The sequence below is a fragment of the Chiroxiphia lanceolata genome, chromosome 22, assembly GCF_009829145.1.
Source record: "Chiroxiphia lanceolata isolate bChiLan1 chromosome 22, bChiLan1.pri, whole genome shotgun sequence".
NCBI lineage: Eukaryota > Metazoa > Chordata > Aves > Passeriformes > Pipridae > Chiroxiphia > Chiroxiphia lanceolata.
Genome location: NC_045658.1, coordinates 119204 through 136878, shown reverse-complemented (window position 1 = coordinate 136878; position 17675 = coordinate 119204). Strand labels below are relative to the sequence as shown.

Sequence of the window (17675 nt, the reverse complement as noted above, 5' to 3'; positions counted from 1 at the left end):
CTAACTCCTGCCATGGGCAGGGATACCACTCACTGGATCAGGGTCCCATCCAATGTGGCTGTGGTCAGTCTTGATCCAAACTCCTTCAGAAGGAAGCTGATAAAGAGCCGTCTTTGTTTCAGGGAGCTGCAATGCAATTTTGTACCTGTTGGCAGATGAGATGTGAAGAGGTGAAGGGAATTGATCTGAGATGGGCAGGGTGGGCCATGGCAGGCCCAGACATTGGGCTCCCAACTCCCTCAGGGGTCATGCGAGCACTTCCTTGGACCCTACGTGATTTGTTTCAGGGGTGATGAACACAGCACAAGTTGGGGAAGAGATGGATCTCAGGCCCAGCTGTGGGATACGTGAGGGGCCATTCCCTCCTCTTTGCTCCCTGCAGCACTTTGTGGACTCGAACACTCTCTCTCACTTTTTTCCCACCCACCTCTCCCCCTGTGTGTTTTCTAGCATCCAGCTATGGGCAGGGAGCCTTGGAATCTGCATTGACACAAATAAAAGAAATAGTTTTATTTTTAACTTACAAATACACCCTTTTACTTCTCACGCTCACAGTTCTAGGTCCTGTCCTGACAAGTGGGGAGCCCCTGGCACTGTGGGCGTTTGTCAGCAGGCCCAAAACAGCAACAGTGGGTGAGGGAGGGACGTCCTGGAGACAGGAGAGTGAGTTTTTGCTCTGTCTCAGTACATGAAGCCTTGGTGATCCAGCAGCAAGGGAAAGGGCTGAGAGGGAAGACATGGGTGGCTGTGCGGATGTTTAGGGTAAGGCTTTGTGTACCCAGTGGTGGAAAACAACAGCTGATGAAATGGGCTGTCATTTCATGAGGGTGAGAGTGAGGAGTTGTGTTGTACTACGTGTCATACCATATGGTGTGAAAACATTGGTGTGGTTTGGCATAGGTGTTTAGGGGCAGGCAGGCAGGCAGGAAGTTCCCCTGAGCCTGTGGAGAGTGGAAGCTGGAAAACAAGGGGGTCATGTGTGGAGCAAGAGCCTAAAAATGCTGCTGAAGCCACTGCCCCTGGCAGTGACTGCTGAGGTCAGCTCCCTTCCTGCTGGTGTTGCCTCCCTGCTCTCCCTTCCATCCTCTCCCAGCTGCAGAGTGTTTGCCTTTAGCCTGTGCCTGAATCTGTCCAAATGACATCTGCAGGCATCAGGTCATCTCTGATATCACGTTGCCAGGGAGGAAGGGGAAAAGTGTTGGGCCAGGGCTTTGAAGGCCTCTCAGCAGCTCCTTTCATCTTCCAGCCAACCCCGCTCTGTCCTGCAGCACCTCTGCCTGTGCCTTCTGACACCAGAAAACCTAAACCCTGCTCCTCCTGCCTCCCCACCCCCATGTTCACAGATTGCTGCTTCCCTTTTATGCTGTTTACAGAACTGAAACAGGAATGAATAGTAGGAAGCAGTGAATGAACTGCACGCTGGCTCACGGCTCCTTGAAGAATGATCACACTCCAATGCTGAGGATCCCACAAAAACCATGCAAATACTGAACCATGGATGGACCTGATACACTTGGCTGAGTTTCACATTCATGCCCTTGGTCTGTTGCTTTGCAGCTGGTCGCATCTACATCTTATTTTTCCTCGTGAGAACTTGCTTCAAAGTCTCTGATGGCTCTTATTTCACGCATATTATTCAGAACAAAGTAGCCTCCTGAGCAGGAGCTCACTGCTGGTCATGCTGGCCATGAGGAGCAGGTAGAGATTAGTCAAAGGCTCAGGTTCAGCAGTGGGTGAAGATGCTGGGAAAACAGATTTTGGGCTCCTGATGGGATGTGTGGTCATGGCTAGAGGCTGCTCCTCTGTTGTTGGCTCTTTTGGAGCTGAGCAGTACATACATTTTGGGGACTGGATATGTTGCATCTCGCAGGGTAAGAAAGTGATGCTGGAAGCAGCTTTTTGCCATTTTATTTACAAATCCTATTATCCTGGAGCTGGAAGAAACTAAGCAGCAGGAAATCATTGCTTCACTGGCAGCCTCCAGCCTCCTTCAGTGAACACCCAGCCCCTAAACCTCTCCCCAGGGACCACTGCCAAGGCATTACCAACGCTTCTCTCAGCACAGCTGGTTCTTCTTACCCACCTCCCCTTCCTGCTTCTCTGATCTCTATGCAAATCCTCACACCAACAGGAGCCAGCAAAGCCCAGCCAAGCCTGGCAGGTATCTTTTGATTTGGGTAGTGTTTAATGTGGGGGCCTCTGTTAGATTAATTGTGACTATACAGAAACAGAGCCCTTTGGTCCCCAGCAATTATCCCCGCCAGAAAGGTAGCCATGAATGGGGTTCACTGGGATGGGGTCTGGCTGTTAGTTTTTTAATGGGAAGGGGAAAGAGGGAAAGAAGAAGAAAGAGATAGCAGAGAAAAAGAAGAGAAAGAGGAAGGGAAAAGAAAGGAAAAGCAAAAGAGAGAACCTTTGTCTCTGGTGCTGGAGAACTTTCCCAAAGTCTTCAATCTGGACAGGACTCTGCCCCAAGCACTCTCTATCAAGAATTGTGTTTAAATAAGAATTGTTAGCGTTCGGCGAGCCCGATCCAGACAGTTTATGTCACTTCAGGAGTAAGCGCTGGGACATTCCCTTCGGACACAGTTCTCCAAAGACCCCTCGTTTTTGCGGCCGGGCGTCGCCACCGTGCTCTCCCCGTTAGTTTTTAGCCCTTTCCGCGGGGTTCACGGCCCAGGTCGGTGGGTGAGCTCCGTGTTAGGGCTCCGGCTCTCACCTCTCAGCCGGGCGGCCGCGGGGGCTGCTCGAGGGTCTCCGTGCCCGGTCCTCGGCGGGTCCCCGGCGGGGCGGGCGCTGCCACTGCCGCTCCCTCCGTCCCTCCTCCCGCCGTCGCTCCCTCCTTTCCCCTCCTCTCCCTTCCCACCCCGATTGTGCAATCGCGAGCGGCGGGGCCGGCGGCACCGCCCGGAGCCCGGCACCGGGGGAAGGGAGGGAAGGGAGGGAGGGAAGAAGGCGGCAGCTCCCGCCCGCCCCGCGCCTCCCTCCGTGGCCGCCCCGCCGCGCCGGGGATGCGGCAGCCGCTGGGCATCGCCGGGCCCCGGACCCCATGGGATGTCCCCGCCGTCGCCTGGGTGGTGAGTAGCCCTTGGCTTTGTGTCCCCTCCACCCCCGTCCCGAACCTTCTGCTTCCCCCTCCCCCCCCCCCGCACCAGATTATTCTCTTTTCCTCTCCCTTCTCTTCTTCCCCCACCCTGCCGGTGATTGATGGCCGGGAGGATGAGGATGTAGCCACGGGCAGAAATCGGTTGCAGATGAGGCGGACTTGGGGGAATTTGCTCTGCAATCGTTAAACTATTTCCACCGCCGCTTTAGCTCCAATTAAATATAAGGCTGGGAGCTGGGGAGCCGGGAGCTGTGTCGGGCGCACATCTGTGGTACAGTCCTTCCCTCCTTCCCATCGTTTTCGGGTTTCGAACAAAAGTCCACGGGGAAGAACGGGAACGCTCAGTATCGATTAACCCACGCCACCAGCGGACGTGGGGTACTTCAGCGATCGTAAAGGAAAGAACGTTTCCCGATGGCAAGGCAGTAAACTTTTGTTCCTTGAAAAGTTCATCCTGGGGATGAATTTACATCCTTGTATCCTACAAATAGTTTGGGCACTTACTAGAATATACAATGGCATATACAATATATCCTTACCTGTTTCTTGAGCCCTAACGTATTTCAGTTTGTCTAAGTATTTGCAGAAATTCTGTTTTGTTCTGTACAGTAATATATGTGTTTTGTGCTCGGTGAGGACCTCTCTTTTTTTTTCCTGGGAGATATTTTCGGAACAGAACATGCTTTAGCTAGCTTTCAGGCTGCATTAAAGTTGATCTGGACAATCCCTTATTCCCTACTAATATTGCTCTTATGAGGACACCAGAAATTTCTGCTCTGCTCCACAATCTAAGTTTTACATACTGGATTAACCCTATCAAATTCAAAATTCAGCCTGTAGGAAGTGTTTGTGGAGTTGGGACACCACAGCTTTGCCATGCAGGGTTTTTTTTGGAAAAATCTACACCCTACTGAAACAAGCGGGAAAGATCCTGGAGATATGGAGAGAACCAGATTTTCCCTTGTATTTTTAGCCGAAGAACTCCATGTCCTCTTTGCAATGTCCAACCAGCCAAAAAACAGCTGTACAGAATGGGCACTTTTGCTTTTCTGAAGGCAGTCTCCCATCTCGTAAAAGGCAGCTCGCCTCAAATTTGCAAACCGCAGGATGGGAAATGGAATTTGCCTTCAGTATAAAAATCCCAAGTGTTTGCAAACAGCCCTGAGAAGAATCCGGGCTCTTGGCGTGACCTCTCCGCGCCGAATTCCAGCTTAGGGAGTTTGTGGTCTCGCAAAAAGGGCAAATGAGCATAGTCTTCCTGAGTGCCCGGTCGTCTTTCTGGAGTGAGGAGAAGAGTCGAGCTGGAGGGAATTTTTGGGTGCTCTGGAGGTGCAGGACTGGGCCCTGAGCCAAAATACTTTTCAAGCAGCCTTGAAGACCTGCCTGTGGTGGAGTAACTTTGCCCGTGGCGTGTGTTGGCATCGCCAAGGGCAGATCAGGCTGGTACAGCCATGGGAAACCTGCCTGAGGAGCAGAGAAAACTCCTGGGCAGTTTTTCCTGCCCAAACTCCATGCTATTCCCATTGAAGCATTGGCATTACCTCTGCCAGCTCCCATACCATAGCTGCAGTGGCTGCAGAGTGGGCAGAGCTGGGTTCTTACTCTGTCCTTGGGCGTTGCTCCTGCTCTTTTTGTTTTGCAGTCTGCTGGAAAAAACAACCCTCACCTGGAGTCTCCCAAGCTCAGAGATCCCTTGTGAAAAAGCAAGGGGCAGAGTGCCGGGGGTGTCCAGCAGGGCTGAGGGCAAAGAAACTTCACACCCACTCATACCAGACTCTTAAAAACCCAAACAGCTGATAAAACTGTCCTTCTAGGGGAGTTTCAGAGTGGGAATGAGGGGTGGTCTGTTCTCCATGCCTCCTGTTAGCCCTGGAAGAAGCTGTGCTTGCTGTTCCCCAGACCTTTGTTTCTTGTGCAGTGCTGTTTAGGGAGGGAGGGATGTGGGGCACTGGGTGCCAGGGCTTTCCCGGGTGTAAATTAGCACTGATGATGGGAATGGAACAACCCAGCACCCATTCGCATCAGTTATGGAGCTGGGCTGGGCCAATAGCCCCATCTCAGCCAAGATCACAGTCCTTTGGAGCTGAGCTTTGGAAATGGAGTCAGGATCGAGCCCTTGCTTGGGTCACTCTCAGATGTTGTTTAAATCTCCTTTTTCTCCAACACAGAGTTCAGGCAACTCGTCCAGAGGGGCAAAAAGAGCAGTGTTTGGGCCACGGTGTGATTTCCTTGTAGTTCCTGGGCCCAATCCTGCAGTTTCAGGAGAAACTGTCTAAATGTCGAGTGTTGGTTCAGCCCTGGTAGCAACTGAAAATACCACCTGAGCTGTGAACTGTTTTGTTACCTGCAAACATCTCTGACCCCGCACTTCCATGTGTTTTTATGCCTTGATGTTGGAGATATTTTGGTCAGTGCAGTGGGTAAATAACAGGGACTTTGGGTTTATATCATCAAAACTGAGGAGGCTGGTGCAGTGTAAAGCAGAGAGTAAAAGGGCAAAACAGCACTCAGGTCACTGGATTTCTGCTGTTGTGACCCAGATATGGCCTAAATGGCTGCTAAAGGGGGAAGGAAACAGCAGGGAGGATCCTGAAAGATCCACAGCTCTATCCCCAAGCAAGCCCCTTTCTCCTTCTCTCTTTCCCCTTCTTGCTCCAGCAGCTGGGAACCTGATCCTTCAGGCGCAACCCTGCTGCGCTGGGTTTTTATGCAAGTTTGGTAATGAATGACCCAGCAAGGCAAAAGCCAGTGTGGTTGGCATCCGAGACAGCTCCCCTCTGCCTGCAGGAATTAAAAAATCATCATCCTGGTGGCCACTATGTACTGGAACTGGTTTTATCTGGTTCCAGTTAGGCTTGTTTTGAGTAAGACGAGTGGTGCCAGATTCTGATCTCATTTGCACCAGTGGAGTCATTTGGAGGAGCCAGTCCCAGTTTACCTCACTCTAAGTGAAAGCAGAACTGGGCCTGCTGGGAGAAGCTCTCCCCAGGGAAACCGCTGGTGCCTGCAAATCAAACATGGATAAAAGTGAGCGACTCATGGGATCCTGCGGGTTTTATTGCTGGCTCCATGAAAGCTGTGTCCAAACAAGGAGGGGAGAGGCTCTGGAAAATGGTGTGACCATGCTCTGGGGCAAGCCTGGTGCTTTGGGGAGGTGAGGGATAGTGGCCAGGCTGCTGATAGTGGTACTGTGGGGGTGGAGGAAAAGATATTCCCTTTCCATACTGAGTAGGAAATTGCTGTTCACAGGGCTTGGGGACAGCATTGGAGAGAGCAGCAGTCACTGTTATCCATGGGATTTTTGAAGGGGTTGGATCCACAGTCTGAATTTGGACACTAGTTGTCCTCCTGCAGGGCCAAAGTGCAGTGGGTGCCCTCAGCTCCAGGCTGACTCTCCCTGCTCTGTGCCAGTGGGTGTGTGGGATGGCTGTGTGGGAAACACCAGCTCCAGGGAAAACTCAGGAGGGAGCCAAGCCTCACTCAGGTCCAGACATGCGAGCATGGCCTCCGGCTGGAACACTGCTCACAGCTGTGTTTGGAAGTGCCTGGTTCTCATATTAGCTGAGATGCACCCGGATCCGACCCCCCGCTGGGAATGTTCCAGCCACAGCGCCCCGCGCCAGGCGGGCTCTTCCCTGAGTGGGGGCTCAGGCAGGGCCTGGACCCTCTCCTTCTCCCCAGTTTGCTGAGGCACCCCAGTCCTGCTGCTCCCCAAAACTGGGCTGGCCCCCAGCTTGTTTTCCAGGTCTCAGCTGATCTTTGCTCCCATCCCGCTTGTCCTGCTGCCTTTAGGGGCTGCAGAGCCTCATGTGCTTGGAGAGGGAGTGGAGGGCAGTGTGGGGCCAGGATATATTCCTGTGCTTCAGGTTGATGCATTTTCCTGGCCGTGATTGTTCTTAATGCTGAAGAAATTGAGCAATTGAAATGAATTACCACAAACTGTTTATATGACTCTTGCCTCTTCCACAGGCCATTAGTGTGTCCCTTTTCCAGCAGAGCTCCTTCAGGACCCCATTCTAAGCCTATGTAAGTCCAGAGGTAGATTTCCAATGACTTTTGTAGGTAAAGCAGCTTGGATTTTTTTTTTTCCTGGCTGCAGAAAATGTATTTCCAAAGTGCTCAGTGCATGGTCAAGAAGCTAGATTGAAACTCCTGGTGTACCAAAATCTTTTGACTTTCTGGCCAAAGTGGGGAGGGCAGAGTGCTTTAAAAATGCTGCGCTGCTTTTCTCTATTGCTGCTTTATTTCTGTGACTTGCCCAACTGTGCTTGAGTGGAAATTAATATTTTACAGAAAGGGAAGCTCTATCTGCTCCTGAAAGGAGCAGAGACAGCCAGGTCCACGGTGAGAAACGACACAGCTTTTGCTCCACTATCAAAAAGTTCTTAGGATGGATTCTTGTGGTTGTTAAAAATCAAATGTCTTCCTGTGCTAGTTCCTTGTGTTTTTTTTTGTAATTTCTTCCCAGATTTTGCAGCTCAGTGAAGCAAGCCTGAAGCTCTGAGCTCAGGAGAGACTTCTGTGTTCAGCGGAGCTCTCTTGTGTCTTGAAGAATTACCTCCAGACATTCTCAGTGGAGAGTTCTCTTCCCTCTCCCTTGCCCACGTTGTCATGACATCGATTAGATTTTTTTGACTGTTGCACTCACTACAGTAGAGTCCCCAAAAATCTCAAGTCTTAGCTAAATGCAAATTTCAAAAAAGGAGGAGGTATTAAATAAGGACAAGTATTGAATAACATCTGTTGTTTTGATAGATTGTTTCAGTACACACTGACTTTTCATTTTTTTGCAGTTGAGATTTAATCTTTTCCTGCTAATAATGCTGGCTTATAATAATTTTTTATTCCATGTAAGCAACTATTATTTGAGTTGAGTTTCCTAAGAGGCAATCCCTGGTGATATTCAGAAGTTATAGACCTAATCCTGTCTGAGGAGAGCCATGCCCTGGATCTTTCTGGGATGTCTCTTTCCAGTTGCCACCAAAGCAGACATTGTGGCTTCACTTCCTTTTAGGTGCCTAAATAATCATTTACCTTTTAGTGTTTTAGTGGCTATCAAGATCTCTCCTGGCTGCCTCCACACACAGGAGTGATCCCACCCATGTCCTGGGAGAGCTTCCTCCTCTCCAGGCAGTGACCCCCCCCTTTCCCAGCAGCACATTGTCCTTGTGTGACTCCCCCACACGATGTTCCAACCTGATTCCCACCTCTCCTGAGCCCTTGCCTGAGCACCTTCCCATCGAGGAACATTGATGGCATCGTGTGGGGCAAGGGCTGCTGGCAGCCAGCCCTCCCCTCCTGCTTCCCTCGAAGGAAATCTGGCACTCCAAAGACCTCCCTGTGCTTTTCTGCTCTCCCTGAACCCATCACTTCACTCGGTGCTTCCCTGTCTCTGTTCTTGCAATGAGGGAAACTGAGGCGCGGAATGTCTCTGGGGCCTCCTCTTCTCGCAGCAAGGCTGTGCAGCAGCTTTTCTCAGCAAAATGGCACGAATATCCAGTTGAACACAAAGGCAGGATCCAGGACTGCTGTGATTCCTGTCTAACACCAACCTGGGGTTGCTCTTGGTGTGGTGCAGAGAGAGCCCAGCTGGGTGGGAAGCTGGCTCCGTCAGGAAGGGCAGCTGTGTGTCCAGGGAGGCTGGAGAGGACAGTGGAGGTCCCAGCTCTAATCCAGACCAGGAGCTGAAGCCTTCACCTCGTCCGTCTCTGCTGAGATCTCGTGTGTCTCACACAAGGTCTTGGATCCCTGAGTGAGGCACTGAGGTGAGGCCGTGTCCCATTTTCCTGAGCTCCAGCATGGAGCTGACACTGTTTCTGTGCTGTATCCACAGGCTGTGAGCCTTGGCTGAGCAATGTTTGTAAAGCCTAGGGGGTTCTTGTTTCTCAGAACCAGGACGCTGTGTGTGTGGCCACGAGCACAATCTACCTGCATATGTGGTTTTATGTATTTGGCAGAATTGCAAGATCCTGGATAAGAAAAATACCTATAAACACATTAAACTACTCATGAAACATTCCCCATGTCCACCTGCAAGCTTGTCTTGTGTTATGGTGTAAATTTCACACTGGAAAAAGACGGTAAAACTGATTAGATCTGTTTTATTTTCCTCCAGAAGTGTTTGGTTTCCAAATGGCTGAGAACAGCTGTGGGCTGGATGGTGGGAACACGGCCTCCGAGGTAATTCCAGTGATTGTCCTCTGGCCAGCGTAACAATGTAGGTTTTCCCAGCTGCTTCCAGGCGCTGCTTGAGGGACTCCTGAGAGTCCCGGGACTGTTGGAACGGGAGGAAAGAGCTCTTCTGGGTGGCACAGAACATCTGAGGTGGTACCAGCAGATCTCCAAACTGGGATCATGGGAGGCTGAGCTGTCAGCAGAACTCCTGGGCCTCGCAGTGGTTTTGAGGTGGTTCCCTGAGACCCACCAGCCATGGACACTTTGCCCCTCCACCCCTCGGACCTGGGGAAAGGGCTCTGGAGCTGCTCACCACAAGACCGCAGCTGTGCCTGCACTGAGAAGTTGTTTGTCTGGGAGCCTGGGATGTGCCAGGCTCGGGGCTGAGTCATTTCATTTCCCAAACACGGCCGAAGGGATGGGGAGGAAGCTCCCTGCAGAGGGAACTCTGCCGGAACTGAGCTGAACTTTCTGCTTGAAGAGCTTTGACTAACAGGGAAAAAAGCGTGCCTCGGTGTGGGAAAGAAAAAGAAGGCCCTTTGTGGGGGGAAGTGGCTGCTGCCGCCGGGTCAGCCATGGAACACACTTGTTCCTTTCGGGGCTGCAACGTGTAATTTAGCTTGTCACGGAGGAATGTGCTCAATGCCTTTATTTAATCGGGAGTCTGCAAACCTGCTCGGGTGCCCTATCTTCCTTTTTCCCTTCCCTTCCCAGCCGGGGGGAGAAGGAACACGGCGCTTTTGTCTCGGGCACTGTGGCTGCTGTCAGATGAATGGTTTTCGTGGCAGCACTGTTCGCATGACTGCTTTGAGCTATTCCAGCGGACACGCCAGGGCTGCTTCCAACCCCAGCTCCCTCCCAAACTCAGCTGCATCAGATGTTTTCCTAGGCACCGGCATAAACCTTGTTACTTACTAGAAATGTGGCCCTGCGGGTTCCAGGGCATTCTTGTGAGCAGGAGAGCAGCGTGTGCTGTGGATGTGGCGTGTTCAAGGCTTCAGGTCACTGGGGGGTAGCACCGCTCGGCACCAGGGTGCCCTGAGGAACGGAGGAGAGTTGGAATTGCTCCAGATCCGTAGGGATACCCAGTTCCCCTGCTGTGGAGGCTCTCAGTTGCCCCACTCTCCGACCACCCCCTGCAAACGAGACCAGTGGCCGTTGTCGCTGGGGGCCCTGGTTACAAACACATCCCAGGAAAAGGGAAAGGAGAAGGCTTAAGCATATGTTTAAGTGCTTTACTGAATCCAGGCCAGATCCTGTGCTTTAGCAGAGCACAACCTCACTCATCTTCCTCACAGGGACCCAGATGCTCCGAGAGGATCCTTCGTGCCTCTGGCAATTGAACACCTCCCTCCAGGAACAATAAAAGCTTCCAGGGAAGCAGGACTCAGCACAGACAGGAATGTTTGTCTCTTTGCAGCTGGGTAGAGATGCACAAAAACCTGGACAAAAACCACCCACCACCTTTCTTTGCAAATAAGGAAATTGCTCTCTCATGGGGCATGTGGAAGTGAACTTGTGCACTGACTCCAGAGGAATTTCAGCTGTTCCTCGGGATGGAGGTGTTTGCTGTTTGGGTCGCATCCCGGCTCTGATCTCGGACTTTGGGAGTGGGATTCCTTAGCACAGAGCTGCTGGCATTTGAGGAATGAGCCATGCTGTTTCGGAAAACCAAGCAAACCAAGTGTTTTGTGTGTGTGTGCAGCTGAGCCTGGTTCTTCTTACAGAAATCACAGAATTCCCCCAGTGAAATGGAAAAAAATTCAGGAAGCAGAAGTCCTAAGAGTCATCTTCAAGGCAAAAGTATTTAACCCCACAGCTCTCATTAATGGCAGGGCAAGTGCAGGGGTTAAAACCTTCTGCTTGTCTCCAGCCAACACCTGCAAACCTCACTTGGAGCAGGTATTCCCACTGGGGACTGTGGGATTCCCATCCCACAAGTGCTGGGGGATTAGGAAGCCAGGGCTGTACAAGTGTTGCTGCATTACACAATTGTGGTTCTTGTATCACCAGGAAATAAGGAAAGTTAGCAGAGACCCCACTTGATTCCTCCAGAGATCCTGTGAGTGAGAATGCTCTTTTCTAGGTGCCATGGGATGGAGAACAGGAAGAATCTTGTCTCTCTCTTGATTCAGATCCAGGAAGTTGGGCTCAGTGGAGGGATAGTAGGGCAAAACCCCATATGACGTTAAAATCCCTGAGCTGGAGCTGCGGGCGGTGCCTAGGAAGGTGTCTCAGTCGTGTAGATAATCCTAGTGGTCTTCCAGCCCACGGGATGTGGGAGAGGACTGCGGAGACAGATAGAGTGGCCTGGGAACACCCCGCTGGGAGTCCCCAGCTGCCTCTGACACCAGTGTCTGAGGAAGAAGGCATTTTTCTTCTCCTTCGCAGCAAACATTAGAGGTCTGGATCCAGGAGCCATGGGAGTCAACAGGAGTCTTTCCAATGTGGGCTTTGGATCATTGTCTGGATAAATAAATAGAAGGAAATAACAAATAACATGGTTCTAACAAATATTTTAGGAAGTATAAATGTCTGCCTTTCACCATGACTGGTGAAACCCCACACAGGAAAAAATTTCCCTGTTTCTATGATGCTTTTCCATCTGCCTTTCCCCAGTGATTGGGAGTGTTAATTCAGGCACCTTGGCCGGAGAGCAGAGCAAGGAAACCCCGGGTGGAATTCCTCTGGAAGTGGGAAGTGACCTCCAAGCTGACCGCCTTTGCGAGTTAGGTTTATGCTTGTTATTCAAGCCCACCCCCCCCTTGTCCACTGCCCAAATTCTCATCTTTGGGATAACCCTTTGCAGAATTTGAGTGGCTCTATAAAAATAAATATTGTGTTGGTCTTTCCTGCGGGTTTCCAGCCCCTGGATTGAGGTTTCCACGTGTCCCTCTGTGCTACTGCCTTGCAGCGACATCTGCTGCACAAGTCCGAGATGAGAGGGGTTTTCCTTCCCTTTTTCCCGGGAAGGCTTGCAGCAAGACCAGCTTTGGCTTTTAAGGTGGGAGAAAAGGAAGTGGGGAAGCTTGTTCCTTCCTCAGATAATAACATTTCTGTGGTCCAGGACTTCTCCAGCCTGGCTTGGCCTGTGGCGGTGATGTTTTCGTTTGCAAACTTCTCCCAACCCAGCTTTGGGTGGGAAATGAAAAGCTGCTGTTGCTCCTGGCACAGAGACTGGGAGAGGTAACGCAGGTATCTCCCTGCCCCAGAGCTGTTTTGAAAGGGGAAGAGGCAGAGCAGCACATCCCGCTCCCCAGGCAGTGTTTTGGGGAGCCATCCTGGCCACAGCAGGGAGGATGTACCTATGCTTGTCTCAGCCAAGAACTTCCATGGGGTTGGAGAACTCAGCTGGTTTGCCTGTTTTCTTTCCTGCTAATGCTTTGCTCTCTGTGTGCAGGTGTAGGATTTTGGCAGAGCTGGCCATGATGTTATGGTTCGTGGTGGGTGCCCTCTTCCCAGCGCTCCTGGCCGCTCCCCCGCCCATCAACAAGCTCGCCCTCTTCCCGGACAAGAGCGCCTGGTGTGAGGCCAAGAACATCACCCAGATCGTGGGGCACAGTGGCTGCGAGTCCAAATCCATCCAGAACAGGTACAGATCTACCTCAGCACAGGGCTGGAGGCAGCTAATGGCACAGGAGTGGCTTTGGAGACTGTCAATCGCACACTCCTGCCTCCACCTGTCCCAGTGGAAGGCCAGATCTCCTTCTGCCTTTGCTGAGAAGAGCAGGCACCTCCCTTGAGCCCCCATCCCTCCTGTTGTCTTTGCAGGGCCTGTCTGGGACAGTGTTTCAGCTACAGCGTCCCCAACACCTTCCCCCAGTCCACAGAGTCCCTGGTTCACTGCGACTCCTGCATGCCAGCCCAGTCCATGTGGGAAATCGTGAGTATCCGTGCCTGCTCCAAGGGGCTTCACTCAGGAGCTCTGCTCTGCCACCACTTTACAGCAAGTTGTTCTCCTTCCCTGAGGTTTTCCCACTTGTAGTTTCCTTCCAGGGTGTCTCCCAGGTGACCGTGCCCTGTCTTGAGATGCCTGAGTGGAAGAAGCTGCTGGAAGCAATGTGACTGCTGTGCTGAATGATGCCTTTATCCCTCTGTTTGCAGAGCCATCCCCTGTCATTCCCTGCATTATTCTTCCCTGTGCTCATCCCACGTGTCTGTTCTCTCCACCGCTTCCTTTGCCTGTTCCCACTTGGGAGTTTTTGCCCTGTTTGATGTCCAGAAGTGCCTCCCATGGTCAGTCACCCTCAGACCTCACAGTTTCCTGCTACCATTGACACTGGCAGAGCCATAAACCCTCTTCCAAGGGAAGCTTAGGCCCCAGGGAGCTGGGCTCAGCTCTCTGCTTTGCTTTCAGCTCCCATTTGATCAGAGGCTTTAGTCTAAACTATCTGAGCTGTTCAGTATCATGTCTTGTGAGTGACCTTTGCCATCACACCGATATTCCTGTGCCAGTGGTGACTGGGAGTGTTGTCTAGCTGGAGCTGGGGATGAAAGGAGGTTGGAGTGAGGCGGGGGTTGGTCTCTTCTGCCACATCTCAAGTGAAAAGACAAGAAGAAATGGCCCTAAGTTGCACCAGGGGAGGTTCAGATTAGGTAACAGAAAAAAATTAGAGAGAGTGGTCAGACATTGGAATATGTTCCTTGGGGAGGCTGTGGAGTCATTGTCTCTGGAAGCATTCAAGAAATGACTGGATGTGTGTGTGTGCTGGTTTAAAGGTAAACCAGCAGGAGAAATGAACCCAACTCAAAAGAGATTATAAGTCAGAGTTACAATTTAATAACAATAATATGATAAATACTATTATACGGACAAACAATTGGTTTTAGCCCACAAAACCCAGACGTATAACCCAGCACCCTGGGACACAAACAGAATAGTGTTCGTTGGCCCCCGTGCTGAGCCCCACGTGGTCCCCCTGAGTCCAAAGTAAAAGGAGAGGAAAACCTGTTGGTGAGAGTGGTGGTCGCAGTGCGGTCGAGAGTGGTGGTTGCAGTCTGGTTGAGGTTCTGGTCCTCCTCTGGATCCCAAGAGTGAGCCCAGAAGTCCCAAGACCCCAAGATTATATACACTCAGGTTCCAGTGGGAATTCCCAGTACCTCCCCCAGGGCAGGGAGTTCCACAATGGGTGATTGTGAGTCGTGGGATATTTTTGGAATCCTTGGTGGTCCTTTAGCAGACATGACCCCTCAGGCTGGGTGTGGAGGTGCTGATGACTCCCCGGAGAGGAGTTATCACACCTGAGTCATTGGTGTGAGGAGAGGAACATCCTCCTGTCTCACAGGCTTCTTAACACCCAGCTTATGGCCTGAGGGGTCAGGTGTGCTCTGGGCAGCTGATGCAAATGGTCTATTGTTAACAGTTCCTGGGAAATGACATAGAGGGTGTAGAATACACAGTTTGGGTTACACCCACACAGTGATGAACTGGTCCTGGCTGCTCTAACTAGGACAGTGTGCTAGTTTAAAAGTAAACTGACGGAAGAAATTAAACCAACTTGAGAGATTACAAGTCAGAGTTACAATTTACTAAAAAAAATTACAATAAATGCAGTGAAACAGAGAAAACCGTATCTTAAAACTGTATTTTAACCCACAAAGACAGATGTATAACCCTGCACCCTGGGACAGGAACAGAAGGGTGTTTGGTGTTCGTCCACCCCTGTGCTGAGCACCACGTGGTCCCCTGGGGGCAAAGTAAAAGGAAAGGAAACCTGTTGGTCCAGATGATGATTGCAGTCCTGTTGACGTGATGGTAATAGTTTTGTCAAGAGTGACAGTCACAGTCCTGTTGAAGTTCTGGTCCTCCTCTGGATCCAATGAGTGACACCAGAAGTCCCAAAACCCCAAGATTATATGTGCTCAGGTTCAGGTGGAAGTGCCCAGTGCCTCCCTCAAGGCAGGGAGTTTTACAATGGGTGATTTATCTTTGTGAGTCATGAGATATTTTTGGAATCTTTGATGGTCTGGGTGTTGCAGCTGCCTGTTATGCCAGTCCAAGGTGGCCCATTAGCAGAGATGACCCCTCAGGCTGGGTGTGAAGGTGTTAATGCCTTTCTGGAGGGAAGTTATCACAGCTGAGTCATTGGTGTGCAAGCAAAAGAACACTCCCCTGCCTTGCAGAGTTTCTTTAACACCCAGCTTGTAGCCTGAGGTGTCAGGTGGGCCCTGAGCAGCTGCTGCAAACAGTCCATTTATTAACAGTCCATCAGAAATGACAGAGAGGGGGTAGAATACACAGTTTTGGTTATACCCACATAGTGATAAACTGGTCCCAGCCCCTGTAACTAGGACACTGTGGCACTGAGTGCTCTGGTCTAGTTGACAAGGTGGAGATCAGTCATAGACTGGACTTGATGATCTTGGAGGTCTCTTCCAACCGAAATAATTCTGTGATTCTATGCCTCTGTGATTTAGGCGTGATTATGGTAGTGCTGGGTTAACGGTAGGACTCGTTGATCTTGAAGGTCTCTTCCAACCTTCATGGTTCTGTGATTTTCCTTAGGTCTCTGGAGCTTGTGACCTCATGAGATGTTCCCAGACAACTCTCACCTTGCAGACTGACAGGGAGGTTTGGTTTCTATGGATAGAAACCCATCACTTCTGGCTTAAAACACCCCAAATCTTCAGGGCACGGGGCAGGTCAGACCTCCCTCCTCAGGACGGGAACCTCCACACTCACTGTGTCCTTGTCCCGCTGCCCAGGTGACACTGGACTGTCCGGGAAATGAGGAGATCCCCAGGGTGGACAAGCTGGTGGAGAAGATCCTGCACTGCAGCTGCCAGGCGTGTGGGAAGGAGCCAAGCCACGAAGGAGCCCTGTTCAACGTCTACCTGAACGCTGAGGAGAATATGCCTGCCGAGGGTCCTGGCCCCCACCACTACACCCACCACCAGCAGGAGGTGGAGGAACCTCCTGCCTCCAGCCACCACCACCACGAGGAGGAGGGCGAGGAGTGACCCAGCCTGTGCGGACTGTCCTGGCAGGGGGGTGTGAGAGGGAGAGGGTTTGGGGGGGGGGGGGTGGAGTCTTTCCTGTCTAATTGCTGCCCTCACGCTTTGCTCCCCGACACCCCGGCGCTGGAAGAATGTTTGAAGGCACAGGCAGGGCTGGAGCTGCTGAGTGGGACACGAGGGCTCAGTGTTTTCTGATGCAAAACTACTTGCACATCATAGTAATAATATATTGAGAGGAGCAGGAGCTGAGTGGGGCTCCCAGGGCTGTCCACAGGTTCCAAAACTGTGTGGAGCCCTTCTGGGGTTTTCTCTTCTAATGGCTCCTGCCTAGGGTGGAGGAAGAAGGGATGCAGCCTCTCCACAATCCCACAGGAGATGCACATCTCTCCTGGGGTGGTGGGACCAGCAGCATCCCTTCTTCCTCCTCTCTCCCTCCCTGCCATATAGGCTCAGCATGGACACGCTGTTCCTCCTGGCACCTGCTGGATCTGGACTAATCTAACCCTAACAGTTTGTATCAGGCAGCTCTTGGGGAGTGTTTTGCCCCAGGATGTGCCTCTGGGGCTGTGTGTGGGAGGCGACTGGGTACTGTGGTGGTGACAGCCCTTACCTTGCTGTCCCCAGGGCCACCACATGGCTCCTTGGGGATGAGGGACCTGGATCATGCCATGAGTGCTGAGGCTTCACATTTCATGGCTGCAGGGGAAAGCCAAGAGCCATGGGGAGTTTGGGTAGGAGCTAGCCCTGTACCCCCTCTCCCTGCTGCACTTTTAATGGTGATGGAGGGAGAAGGGGGCCCAAGGGCCGGGATGTCCCTGTGCTGGCAGGTCTGGGGAGGCTCAGGGTGGGCCCTGTGCCCCTCCTGCTGCCCCTCTCTCTCTGTTGTATAATGCTGATTCTTTGGCGCTGTCCTGACAAGAGCTTCCAGAGCTTGTAATTGATGCCTCCCCCCCCCCCCCCACTTTTGATGAGTTTTGTTTTGGTTTTGTTTTTTTTCTTAAATAAATTAGTTCTGACTTCCACTGCTCAGTGCTCTGATGCCTGTCTGGTTTTTGGCAGTGCTGACACCAGGACACCAGCCAGGACAGACAGGAGGGGCCAGGCCAGGGCAGAACCGTGGCTCCTGCAGCTTTCTGCTGCATTCCATTTGGGAGGAGGAGGGAGAGCTGCTGAAAGGAAAACTGACCCCAGATCTTCAGCATGTGTTGTGCATGTGGGCACGGGGAGCTGCACATCAGCTGTGGCCCAGGCGCGGTGTCGCTGCAGCCGGGAGGTTTTCAGGCTGTCAGGTCCCACTTGTGTGGGAAGTGCGTGGGATCTGTGGGATCACACAACCTTCACCAGCTCTGTTACCACTAGGTGACAGTCTTGATCCAGCGTGTTTCATCCAGATGTTCAGGGCCTCGGGGAACTCTTCTGGAGCAGATGAAGGAGAACT

At 51.8% G+C, this 17675-nt stretch overlaps 1 protein-coding gene across 3 annotated transcripts; it reads left to right on the top strand.

Moving 5' to 3' along the window:
• The first annotated feature begins 2141 nt into the window (after positions 1 to 2141).
• LOC116797324 (neuroblastoma suppressor of tumorigenicity 1) lies at positions 2142 to 17266 on the top strand. Of its 3 annotated transcripts, none has more exons than XM_032708715.1 (4): positions 2142 to 2161; positions 12681 to 12872; positions 13052 to 13163; positions 15986 to 17266. In XM_032708715.1, the coding sequence occupies exons 2-4, from the start codon at positions 12706 to 12708 to the stop codon at positions 16238 to 16240; spliced, it is 534 nt and encodes a 177-aa protein (XP_032564606.1). In that variant the 5' UTR covers positions 2142 to 2161; positions 12681 to 12705; the 3' UTR covers positions 16241 to 17266. The 3 variants fall into 3 exon arrangements, with proteins under 3 accessions (XP_032564606.1, XP_032564604.1, XP_032564605.1); XM_032708713.1 differs by lacking the exon at positions 2142 to 2161 and adding an exon at positions 2888 to 3077; XM_032708714.1 differs by lacking the exon at positions 2142 to 2161 and adding an exon at positions 9268 to 9286.
• The last annotated feature ends 409 nt before the right edge of the window (positions 17267 to 17675 follow it).